Raw genomic sequence first — 13,179 nt, 5'->3', positions numbered from 1 at the left:
TTATGGCTTCCGGTTTAACTTACCCCGTATTTTAACTTGTCCCGGTGTATCTTACCACTTTTCACGAAAATCTGAGAACCAGTATATCGGTTGGGCATGGAATGGCTGTTTACGTAGTTTGGAAAAACTTCTTCATATGTGATCGTCCGGGAAGAAAGGGGGCTTAGGGTAAAAAACAAGTTTCCGAGAAAAACGCGTTTAAAGTTTACACTGCGAAAACATCTGTTTTTAAGGTGTCGTGTTGGTTGAAATCTCTTCTGTGATATGTTGTCATACTAGTGAACTAGTTTGAGCACAAAAAAACTCGCAGAAAAAAAATATTATAAATTGTTTTGTTACTTTTTTTGAAAAACTTTTTGAATTGACCTTGTACAAAAAACCATCTCACGGGCTGAATATTCAACTTAGGAACCTCGGATGGGTCTCAATCGATTCTTAAGGAGTTTCTGGTCCCGAATCGCAAAAAAAAAATTCAAAATTTACCCTAAGCCCCCTTTTTTCCAGACGATCACATATTGCAATACTTTGATTTCATCTACACACCCAGATATAAAATTGTTCGTAAAATATTTTAAAACTTGAAAGAAGCTTCAAAATTATTTATACTCATTCTTCATGTGTTTATTTCTAACAAAGCTAGAGCATTTCAAACATCACCTGAAATTTTAGACTTCGCAAAATCTTCAAAGGGAATGCAGATGATTTCAAAATCCAGCTTTTGAATGAACCTTTGAATTAAACGAACTGCCGCTGGTAGACTGCTTTATCTACCCACCATGGGGCTTCTGAAGACTATAAATATGCAGAACCGATGCAAACCCAGACCGGTTACTCTACGCATCCCCATCCATCGAAGAGAACATCTTTTTCGGGGTGAGACTTTCATTAAAATAAATGTTTTACGATCAATTTTCACTCCATGTCGGCGACGATCCGGTCGGCTAGTTGTTGCAGATTCCGGCATAATAATCCAACTGCATCGCACTACGGTGTGCGAATCAATGCACAGCGTGAAGATGCGGGGGGAAAAATGCGCCTTAATGTAACAAATTGCTGGTATTTATGGTTCAAGCCAGGATTAATCAAACAAACATCAAATCGAATGATAGCACGTAGCGAAGGAAAAATTACAAGATAAGTGTGCGCATTATTGGAGTTTGCGAGGATGAGATAAAGCAGGTGAAGGGCGCGGACGGACGAGAGTTTTGCCCTGTGCGTGGGTGGGGAGAAACTGTCGCGCTAATTTTGGGTGAAATATTCTGCAGACGCAGATTAGGTTGGATGGTGCGAGTTTTAAGATGTTCGTGGATCGATACAGCAGACATTTATGATGGGCTTTAAAAATAGTAGAAATATCATAAACCTCTGGTTAGGCATTGCTTGATCTTACAACGAAATTCAACAATAATTAGTCATTGTTTGTGGCACATTAAGAATCAGGACCTCAAAAACTGATTCTAGTGATGATATCGAGACAAATTGATGTGATTGAGAATAATAATCTCCTAAATTGACTAATTTAATTTAATTACCAATTTATTATGTTATTCCTTTATGTTACTTTAGTAATAACCTGGTTTTGAATGTCGAAAGGAAATTGTATGCTATCCGTCAAATTTTGCTGCACTATCACCTAAGCTTAAACCGGAAGAACAACAAAACTCACTCAGGACCGGTCATCATTTTGAAAGGAAAAGACACCAGCACAACACATTGATTCGTCTTTCAATGGAATTCAAATTAAACCTTTCTATTACTCACAATAGGGCACGAAATAATTAACATCCAAATTGCGTAAGCTTTTCCCGCTAATTAGTTCTACAGTGAAAGAGAGTGAGGGAAGCTTCCCAAATCAAAGCAAATATTCTATCGAATGATGGTGCAAATGAAACTACATCCATCCACCGATCGTTTTGCCGGTGATTTTCGATTTGCCCTTGTCGGATATCGCCGGCGAGGGAGAACGCGACAGGTTATCGTCGGTGGTGCTGGCCGCCGGTGCTTCCAAGCGTTTGGCGGGCGTTTTGGGAGCCGCGGGACTCGGCGATGGAGACCGCGACGATTCGGATTTGGTCGAGGCGGTTGGAGAAAGGGTGTCTTTCTTGAGACTCGCTTGGGTCTTCGGTTTCTCCTCCGGGACGACGGGATCTTTGACTTTGATGGAACCCGCTTTGCTCACTTCGTCACTGCTGGGTTTTCCTGCGTCGGTTTCCTTCTCCAGCGGTGGGCTTATGGATGGGATCGGAGAGTTGGGACGGTCGGGAATGTCACTCTTGGTGGGCGAAAGGCACCGTTCTCCATCCGAACCACTCATCTCCTCGTTAGGATCCTCCAGGATGGGAGAACGCACACGGACCTTGGAGAGGTCAATCCTGTTGTCATCTCTCTCCTCCTTGAAGGCGGTATTAGCGGTTCCCACGGGAGGTTGAATTCTCACCTGGGTTGGAGCAGGCGCCGCTTCCTTCAGCGGAATATCATTCTGTTTGATATTGGCCGACGCTTTGTTATTGGCTTCATTTGGCTGAAAAGAAACGTGAGGAATCCCTGGATTATATGTAACTAAATATTTATTTGTGGGAACTTACAACAATAATCTTCTCTCTAATTATTTTCTTCAGCGAAGGTTTGATCCCCGGTGGGCGTTCGTTCTCGACAACCGCCTCATCCGCTTCTCCTTCGCGGAAGTCCTTCTTCAGCTTGCTTGTCATGAACTTGACGTACGCAACACGAGTTACCGGTGTCACCTCGGACAGCTTCGGGTTGAACTCGATCAATTTCTGGGTGTCCATCGCCAGACCTTGCTGCGAGCCCTCGATGATTCGCTTGCGTAAACTCTGCTGATTACGACGCATAACAGCCTCTGAAGAGTTTCCAATAGGATCACGAACCATGGTGTTCTTGCGGACGATGGCGTTCCAGTCTTCGGGCTTCCTGCAGGAGGGGATAACATTCATTATATCTTTGGTAAGATGGAGGTATCAATTTGGGATACTTCTTCTTGCCACTGGTACGCCCACCGATTGCCTTTGCGATAGTGCTGAACACATCGGCTGCAGGCTTGTCTGTGGCATTCTTGAACGTCTCATTCAGGATACCCTCAACAAAGCCTATCTGGAAATCCTTCAGAATACGACGCTCCATGACGCGACCCTTTTTACCAGCGACTGGATATAGAATCAACAAAAAAATCAATTAGCGAATAAGAAATATGCAGCCATTTCATGCCAAACCGATATAGTGGTTCTCAGATTTTCGTGAAAATTTGTTGTTTTGTTCCTTATCGCAAAATATTAGACCCGTTTTTTTTATTTCTTCATTAGGGTGCCCATTTCAGGGTGGTCTGAAAAATAATTTTTTCCTCTTTCTCCAAACATGATTTTTTTTTCAAAAATTCATAACTTTTGAACAAATGGACCGATTCAGATGATCGAAATATCAAATTAATTAGTTTAAAGTTATATTAGCCTTTTTGAAAATTGTTGTTGACGGTATTGCTGACGTACAACTACGCTGTTATTTTATTCAATTCATTTGGATATAACTTGGAATACGGCGAAGTTTTAGAAAACATTGTTTTTTGTTGTTGCTGACGTACAACTACGCTGTTTTTTTTAAATTCCTTTGGATATAACTTGGAATGCTTGGAATGTTATTTTATTCAATTCTTTTGGATATAACTTGGAATGCTGCGAGATTTTAGAAAACATGCGACTGGTTTAGTCGCTTTGAAGTGTTTTTTTTTTTGTAGGATCAGTTGACGATAATTTATTAATGATACATTCCTGCCCTCACAGAATAATACATAAGCTGCTCATATGTCGCCATTTGATTCTTCATGTTAATGGATTGAACATGTATGTCGAACGCTATTTCGGTGGCCTTTTTCGCATTCGACATACACCCGGCTATGGGTTCAATCCCAGCTGGCGTCGTTGGGATTTTCTGAGGCGAAAAATCTCTGGTTACGTCTTCCTTCGGAGCGGAAGTAAAAGAAGTTGGCCCGGCTCATGAGTTGTTGAGTCTGATAGGTAGGAACAGGTGGAGTCGCCTCCCTGATGTCGGTGATTGGCACTAAAGTGGCGGAAATAGGCCGACGAAAAATAAGCGAAGATAAAAAAAAATACACCCGGCTACAGGCGATTATATATTTGTTGCACCAGTACCATCATTCCACATCTTTTAACTACATCAGTATATCTTTGGAAAAGCATGGAAACAACAATCATGGCAATACTCGCACCTCTAAACATCGTTCGTATAATGCAGACCAACCAGCACCAAACAAGCGTTCTACATAGCATTCACACAGAGCCATACACTGGAGGCTGGACGCGACTAAATATATAAACACTTCCCACCATTTTGTGTTATTCTCGAAAGAAACGCTTTCTGTTAATATAACTGGCGTTGAAAATAGTTGCATTACTTTTTTTATACTCGAGATTAGCGGGCTGCCATAGTTAGTGAACAAAGTTTTGCTACTGGCAAGCGAAACCAAATCACATACGAACTTCAAGAACGTCAAGTTTTTTTTCTTGGTGACTAAATAAATTAAGTAAACTCTTTCTGTTAAACTTATCAACCTCGAAAAGAGTTGTATCGCTTCAATTAGCTCAAGATTATCACAGATGTCATCCTTGTTGAAGACAATTTTGCTCTGGCACGTGAACCTAAGTCACTCATAACATGCCAGTACGACATTCGCGATGGTCTAGCTTGATGATTTCCCAAATAATTGTGTGGCATAGCTTATGGAGAACGCACGTACGCACACACAGCCATATATTGATTGATTGAAATGACCGAACACACATGCACGTCTCCCCGTTTTGCGCTCTTGTCAACACAAGCTCTTTCTGTTAATTTCGCCGGTCTCTATTAACGTAACTGTTATCCTTGGTGGAGTTTTGCTACAGAAATGCAAATTGAATTCACACAAATCTGTATATAAGCTGGCACCCGCTCGGAAAGCCATTTAGTTGTAATTGCGAAATGACTGGAGAATGGTCACGCTTAGCACTACTCCCAAATCCATTTCTGCCGACGAACATAGCCCGTTTTATTCTGATATCGATGATAATTGGATACAAATTTTGATATGGGGTAGAGAATATTTCACTGAGTCAAAGTAACCGCATTGTTTGATGTAAGAAGCAGTGTCAATATTAAATGTTCACCAATGCCGCAATCGATAGATGATTCCAATTGGCGGGGAGAGGACGGGGAATTTGCACTGGTTATTTCCAGGAATCAATCGATTCCTCATTTGAACGTAAATAATTCTTCGCCGGATATTCAAGAAAGCTTTGAGTAGATTGGTGCTGAAGTTCACATGAGTTCCGTACATAGTTGGTTTGCAGAGAGTTTGTGTACTGAATCGCAAGTAAGGATTGCTTATTTTATACGTTCACAAAGATATATAATGGTGGTGGTGGAACAAATATAAAATCGTCTGTGACAGCCGTAAATGTCTGAAAGTAGAGAATGATACTGACAATAAAGACACAAATCTCATGTATTGAATTCACGAGAATAAAAATTAATCATGTATCTATCATCTTCAGTAGCTTCTACAAAGCCACTCATCGATCCTTTTCAAGACCACTAGCCAGTTTAAAAGAGTCGAAGTTCATGTATTCCCCTGTATCAATTATAATTCAATACTTTTATTTATCTACACATACACACACTTACAAGGAGAACGTCCAGAAAATTCTCAAAATATCCATTCATTCATTCATTGTGGATTGATTCTGATGCAACTTCAAACAAAATTATTACTAAGCCAACGGCAGTTCTACGTCCACCTTGCGGTTATATCAAAGATACAACCCACCTAGAGTATTTTGCAGTAAATAAATGAGTATTCATTTCATACTAATAGAACATATTTTTCTCTATAATGAATATTGTCGATGGTACAGATTATTTTGGATAAAAAGTACAGATGAAAAAGATTTTTACTCCTTCTGGAACAGATGGAAATGTGGCAACACTGGTACCAAGCACCTTCAGATAAAGGAAACGATAACGGGGACTTTAATGCTTGGACAGTGGGGTGGGAAAATAGACTTTGTAACGCGAGGGCTTTTAGCCTGCTTGAAGTTCTGGTAAAGCTGAACGTAAGACTGGTCAACGAAGGGTCCACTAGTACCTTCCGCAAGGATGATCGAGAGTCTATTATCGATGTTACCTTCTGTAGTTCTTCTATGTTAATGTAAAACATTAACTGGAGGGTGTGTGAAGACTATACCCACAGCGACCACAAAGCAATTCACTGTGTCGTTGGTAGTCAAAGTCCATCAAGAAGATGAGGAATGAGAACAGGTTGTCGATGTTGGAAGTCGGTGGAATTCGACAAGAATCTCTTATTTGAAGCAATCCGAGAGGAACGCTCACTTGATAACTTGAGTGCCAGCAAGCTTACAAATATTATAGTGGGAGCATGTGACGTAGCCAACGAATGCCGGAAACACGAATGCTGTCCAGTTTATGGGTTGAACAAAACGATAAACTCCCTTCACTCGAACTGTCTTCGAACCAAGTATTAGAATGAAATGGCTCAGGACTTAAATCGAGCGAATATTCCGATGCGAACACTTGGGGAACAGCGCATACGATAGTGATGGCCAAAATCAGAGGTCCATCGAAGCCCCGTGTAATTTGCCCGGAAAATTTGAAGTATATCGGAGAAGGGCTCTCCCCGAAGCATGATTCGACTAGCAACGCCATATTGTTATGACGAAGAACACGTCGAGAGGGTGCTAACAGAGGAGAGTTCATATAGACCCATTTGTCTCCTTAATACCCTCGGAGAACTGCCAGAGAAGCTCATTTTCAACAGGTTGTAGAGGTACACAGAAAGCGAACACGGATTCTCGAATATACAGTTCGGTTTCTTAAAAAAAATCAACGGTACATGCCATCCTGTCAGTCGCTGAAACAGCTGAATAAGTGTTGAAGCAAAACGCACAATATCGATTTCCACGTCGTAATCGATATTGTGCGGTGATAACGGTCGACGTAGGAAAAACGCCTTCAACAGTGCCACCGGGGAAGTTATCGCCGAAGCGTTGCACAGATTGACGGTATCAAACTGTGTGTGTAGGATCCAAAAAAGCTACTTCCAGAACCGAGTTATGAGATATGACACAGACAAGGGAAAGAAGTCGTTCAATGAATTAGCCGGTATTCCACAGGGTTCAATTTTGGATCCAACGCTATGGAATGGAACGTATAATGCTTTGCTGATGCAGGGAACTATGAAGACGTATCGTCACGTCAATGAGAATAATCATTTGCTAGAATAGTTCATCAGTCATCCTCGCTCTTAACACTCGTCAATTCATTTTTAGTCAATTCAAGTCATGCTGACGGCGAATGCTGATGTAGTCCTAGTCTAAGCGAAGCGACTAAGAGGATAGTCGATTTTCATTCTTTATTTTCGAAACTGTTGGAAACTGGCGGTAGTTCTACGTCTACCTTGCGGTTATATCACAGATATAACCCTTTTATAGTTTTTCTTCTTACATAATTGAGTAGCTCTGAACCTTAACGCCATGGCATCAGTTTGATGCGATGATTGTTGTTCGTTACTAGAAGGTATCGTTGTGGTCAGACCCCTCGCAATCTGTGAATACCTACCTTCTAGTAAACAACAAAAACAACGGTTCAGGAGAGCGAAATGGAATTGTGTGAATGTATAATGTGTTGTGGAAGTCTAAAACCCGTTTATGTTATAAAAATTATTATGTCCCCAACCACCGAGGAAAAAATTGCCATGATTGTAAATATTATTGTGTGGTATAAGTCCAATAAATGTTATTGTAATTTGTGTAATAAATATTGTAATGTAGCATAGCATTGTAAATAGACAGTGTTGTTATTATACATTGAGTGTTTTCATTTAAACACCGGAATCCTTAGTTGTGAAGAAAGACTAAAAGACTACAGTCCAGTACCCCAAGAACCAGTTCATGCCAATGCCAGAGACATCAGTGAGTGAGTAATTTGGTAATTAGGTCCACAGATCAAGGGGAAAAGAAGACATATGATCACGTGAAACAAGGGGAAACAAACGATGTTCATTGCTTCGAGTATCAGGATCCAACAGTCCTCTCAGTCGCTTCGCTTCGACTTTCGCCGTCAACATGAGTTGAATTGACTAGAAATGAATTGACGAGCGTTGAGAGCGAGAATGATCGATAAACTATTTTAGCAAATGTTTATTCTAATTGACGTCACGAATGAATACAAATCTGCCTCAATCTAACTTCAATCCATCACTACTATTCCACCCTGACATGAATCTTGTTGCTCGCATACACAGTATTATCTATATAAAGTGAGCTTGAGCTTGAGCTCCGGTAGACTGTACAATTCGTAGTTGCTCTCCGTGATTGACCTGAACCAACCAAATTGCACAAAGAACACACAGAATGATGCTCGGGACTAGCAAATCATTCTCGTTGTGTAATTTTCGATGATTCGAGCTTTGAATGGTCAATAACGACGCCGCACACGTCCTTACAGTCACTAGGGGAAGTGAAGGAATGTTAGTATGGTATTCGCCGCCCGAAGGCCAGAAGGGTCGCCTCTATAGCGTGGTTCCCTATCGAACACCATGGGAGGGATAGTTGTTAGTGGGGAGAGGTAAAAATCGGGATTCACTGAGGTAAGTGATGTGATTATGTGAACGCGAAATATCGGGCAATCGACGAAACGAAATTTCGATGATCTTATATGTCACTATACAATGCGGAGATTATCTTTTGATATCCTGAAAAGGAAACCCTGTAAAATAATTAGACCGGCTATATACTATATTATTAATCGCGCGTGTTTTTGTCGAACTTCAATCACGACGACAGAGAGTTGTTTTTAGGAAACCTAAGAAGGCAACCGAAGAAACTCCTTACAAATAAATCGATCCTACGGTATATTCAATTGTTCATCACGCATACTCTTTCTCAAATTCCAATCACTATGACGAAGAGTTATCTTTGGGAAACCTGAGAAGGTAACCATGAGTGCGAAAATGCAGTCGAATCGTATGTAATCGCGATAAATAAACAGTTACACAGAACTGTACCGGTGCGGCCCCCCCTGTCCCCTCGCCCCCACGCATCGAGTGTACAAAATAGCCTGACTCCCCTCACCAGTTACCGTACACTCAAATCCAATATAATAGCGCTCAAAGCTACGGTAACAGTGGATCCGAGCTGTAACGAAAACTTGACTGCACAACTGGCGAAAAGAAACAAACCTCTCTGCTAGCCCGATGCATACGAGTCCGAAACAAGCGAGGGAAAGCAATGCACCCACACTAATACAATTCTGTGCAGCTAAAATCTCACGACCGTATACGACTCATACGGCCACATTCTCACACAGCCGCAGCTTATTATGACTGACACATTCACTCCCTCTTACAACACTGAGAGACTCTCTGTATGCGAAATACATTTCGGCAAGTTTTCGGATCGATTGTCGAAATTTCGAATCATGAATATAACAACTACAACAACACATTAAAATATCTTAAAATAATTTATCTGGAATGTTGACGTTTCTCAACATGGTGAGATTATCGTCCTGCTAGTTATGATTCCTCCCTCGATGTCTGCTGGAGAGATCATGCGCTAGAGTCTCTCACATACGCACACAATACACGAGAGAGTTGAAAAACGATGCGGGAAACGAGCAAAACTTGCAACCGCAAAACCTTCACAAACGATCACTTTCCGTGTGACTGCAAAGATCCGAAAAATCTTATAACAAAAACACTATTTCACGCGTTTTAAGAACTTCGCTCAAGCCAAACAATATCTTTCATTGACAAACTATTCCCAATAGCGAATTGAGCCGAAACACGGTAAAATATGCCAAACGAAAAAAAACACAAACGCGGAGCTAAGAAACACATCCGCACCCGACGACTCCTATCGAGAATAAGGCCACAATATTATCCACATAAAGTGAAACGAAAACTTGATTTCTGATGCAAAGAAGTAGTTACACCATTTATGAATTAATGGCTCCATTGTTTACTCACCGTAAACTCAAACATCGGTACATGTACTATATACCATCGGTACATGTACTGTATTCCATTTATGTTGATACATGCATAAAGGATACATGAGAGAGAGAAACGAGTTCAGCCGGGGGAGTTACTTCAATTTGCCATGAAGTCCATTTGACGGTGAAGAACGAAACGAGCACGGAGCGACAAGAGGACCCGAATGATGGTTGATTCATGTTGACGGAGAACTGCTGGGAGAAGCAAAAACTTATTTCCAATTAAATGCAAAGACCGATGGATATGACTTTGCCGAGCCCTGTCGAGTATATAACGAGACTGAAAGTTTACCTCAGCAGTGATCCTCTATTTATACCTTAGCAAATATTCCCCTTCGTTGTCTATATTATCGCGACTACATAAGTTACTCGTTATTGTCGGTACGGGTAGGAAGGCTCACATATGAGCAGAACAAATGTATGAGAAGAGGAAATGTTCCAAGTTTTCATCAATTCAAACCATTTATGCAGGGATGCAGGGATTGCAACGTTTAGCATGTAGTTATTAACGATAACTTTATTTCATGAAACGTGACCTGTTTTCTGATTTGGTACCCTTAATGACGTAGTACTACGTCCAAATATCAAACTTGCGAAAAATTGAATTCTAGACGCATAGGAATATTGAACGAAAACTGAAAACATGTCAACGCCGAAAAAAAACCTCTATGTTTTTGGATTTGTAAAAAAAACTTTAAAAATATGGAAAAACGGGAAAACTTATATTTTTTTAATCACCCTGAAATTGATATGGGTACCCTAATGAAAACAAAAAATACAGGCCTAATATTTTGCAATAATTAGCAAAATAACTAATTTTCACCAAAATCTTAGAACCACTCTAACGGTTTGCCATGGAATGGCTGTATGAAACCCCTTCAGATGCATACTTGACGCATCGGTCGGCTTAACGCGAGGTGTTTTCATTCCATTTTGGTGCAGAATATCGATGAGTTCGTATCGCAAAGAGCTAATGTCCTGCCGAATCTCCATAACATCGTCCTCAGTGATGCCAAAGTCGTCCCTCTTTCGCTGCTCGGCCGTAACATATCTTCGCACCAATAATTTCATAACGTTTTCGTGACGCTTCTGGGCCTTTTCCCGGTTTCGTTTCTGCGAAGGAGTATTCGTTAGAAGAACACTGGAAAGCCCAAACGCCAGAGGCAAAAACTTACGATTATACTTGTTGTCGAGCGCTTGGCTTTGTCACAGTTGAAAATTTTGTAAAAGTTTTTCACCGAAGGCACGAGATTGAAAGGGGGCGGAAGGGTGTCACCATCCTCGAAATAACTCATCCACAGGCGAGAGCGAGCGAATTTCCATTCACTATCCGAACGTTCCTAGAAATGGAAATCAGCTTATCAACTCGCACGCGATTCTTGCTGCTGTGTGTGATTCAATTTTACCGAGATTATCTGATAACTGTTGCTCATCATGGCAATCAACATGTTGAGCAACACGATAATGTTTATCACACTGTACGACCCAAACATTAGCAAAGCCCAGAAGCGGGTGAAACTTTTGATTCCGCTCAGCTCAAAAGCCAGCAAATCCACCAAACCGAACGAAGCCCAAAACAGCGATTGGGACGTTTCGAAAAGATTCGCAAAACGGCGCCAAATCGTACAAGCCTTCTCGTTATTGTCGAAATCCGGAAGTCCCGACGGCAAATGGTAGCATTTGTTTTTCTCTAACACGGCGTAATACCAGAGCAACTGGTTCAATCCACATCCGAACGCGAACAGAACCAATGTGTATATGAAGAAAAATTTAATGATATCGATAATCATTCGACCGAGCGATACTTGCAGTGGTCCCAGATGTGGATTGATCGAAAATATGTGCACAAGTTTGAGGAAGGAAAATATCATTCCGGCGGCGAAGGCACCTTCCGATAGCAGCATCGGGTCGAACGGGTCCCATTGCTCTCGAGGATACCACGGATTCAGACCAGCGTTGGCATCACGCTGTGGATGTAAATATTTTGATGTAGTGAACGCTTAAGAACAATACCCGCTCGACCTACCCAAACTGTGTACCAGGACGTGAAGCGCAAACTGATCCAGGCTATGTAGAACGAGTTGGAAATGAAATCCACTATATTCCACAGATCAGCGATATAATCGAGCAATCCGTCGTTCCAAAGTGACTTCATTTCATGCCATATCAAACCTATAAAACAGCTCTATTACGTGGGAATTTTTCTTATCATTATCATCAACTCATATTACTTATTATATACAACATAACCATGCATTCGAACATCCCCGGAAACGATCCACGTTCCTTGCGCTTCCATTCCTTCAATATCTCCTGCAACCAATCCGGTCCAAACCACTCCATAACCAAGTATTCGATACGCTGCGAAGCAGCGCCCAATAGCACTAAAACAATTCAAACACTTGAATTAAACCTCATTCCGCAGCCACAGTCACAGTCCCAAACTTACTCAGGAAAAACGCATAACTCGCCGAGTGCACGATAAATTTGACGAACGGTTTCTTCATAAACCGACCCATCTCGGAGTTGGGCGCCGTCATGTAGATCATGCTGTACACCGGAAACATGGCGCCCAGCTTGGCCACCTGCACGATCTGGCCGACGGGGGACTTGCGGCGGAATCCGGGCAGACCCTCGTACCAGATGGCGGCCAGCAGCTGCTGGACATTCGGATGGGCTACGAACTGGTGGAGGGAGGATTAATTATTGTTCTTGTACGCTATGTTCACAAATAGCAACGGGATTAGCTTACCAGCTTCTGCTTGAATTTGAGCGCCAGCTTCAAACGATCGAGCGTTTGTCGCTCTCCGGGTTCCCAGTTGTCCGTTGAGCCAGGGTTGAAGTTTAGCATAATTTCCAGTTCGTTGGATGTTCGGGCGTGATCAAGCAGGGACATGGCGAACTCTTGGACGGTGAGACGCATAGACTGTTAATAGAGTTGTACAAACCGTATTAGTAATTAGTTGAAATGGCTGTTCTTGTACATCTAAATAGTTCCCTATTGCACGCTTCTTCCTCTCGATGAAATAAATAGCTTCATTCAATTTAAACCGAAGAAACCCAAAGTCCAAAAGACAAAGAAATAAATCTGATACTTCA

General features: G+C 41.6%; 1 protein-coding gene across 1 annotated transcript in view; it reads right to left on the bottom strand.

The window, feature by feature from the left end:
• Window positions 1–1,717: 1,717 nt before the first annotated feature.
• The window catches only part of LOC129775919 (transient receptor potential protein), a 35,856-nt gene continuing 24,394 nt past the window's right edge, over window positions 1,718–13,179 (bottom strand). Inside the window, exons 6-15 of the mRNA XM_055781184.1 lie at window positions 12,833–13,006; window positions 12,530–12,764; window positions 12,312–12,464; window positions 12,107–12,252; window positions 11,487–12,047; window positions 11,256–11,420; window positions 10,971–11,193; window positions 2,993–3,164; window positions 2,586–2,931; window positions 1,718–2,521 (exon numbers count right to left, since the gene is read on the bottom strand). Coding sequence (XP_055637159.1) covers window positions 1,892–2,521; window positions 2,586–2,931; window positions 2,993–3,164; window positions 10,971–11,193; window positions 11,256–11,420; window positions 11,487–12,047; window positions 12,107–12,252; window positions 12,312–12,464; window positions 12,530–12,764; window positions 12,833–13,006 — 2,805 coding nt within the window. The 3' untranslated portion in view covers window positions 1,718–1,891. The remainder of the gene's footprint in view (window positions 2,522–2,585; window positions 2,932–2,992; window positions 3,165–10,970; window positions 11,194–11,255; window positions 11,421–11,486; window positions 12,048–12,106; window positions 12,253–12,311; window positions 12,465–12,529; window positions 12,765–12,832; window positions 13,007–13,179) is intronic.

Source organism: Toxorhynchites rutilus, chromosome 1 (assembly GCF_029784135.1).
Source record: "Toxorhynchites rutilus septentrionalis strain SRP chromosome 1, ASM2978413v1, whole genome shotgun sequence".
NCBI lineage: Eukaryota > Metazoa > Arthropoda > Insecta > Diptera > Culicidae > Toxorhynchites > Toxorhynchites rutilus.
This window is presented reverse-complemented; position numbering and strand designations above follow the sequence as displayed.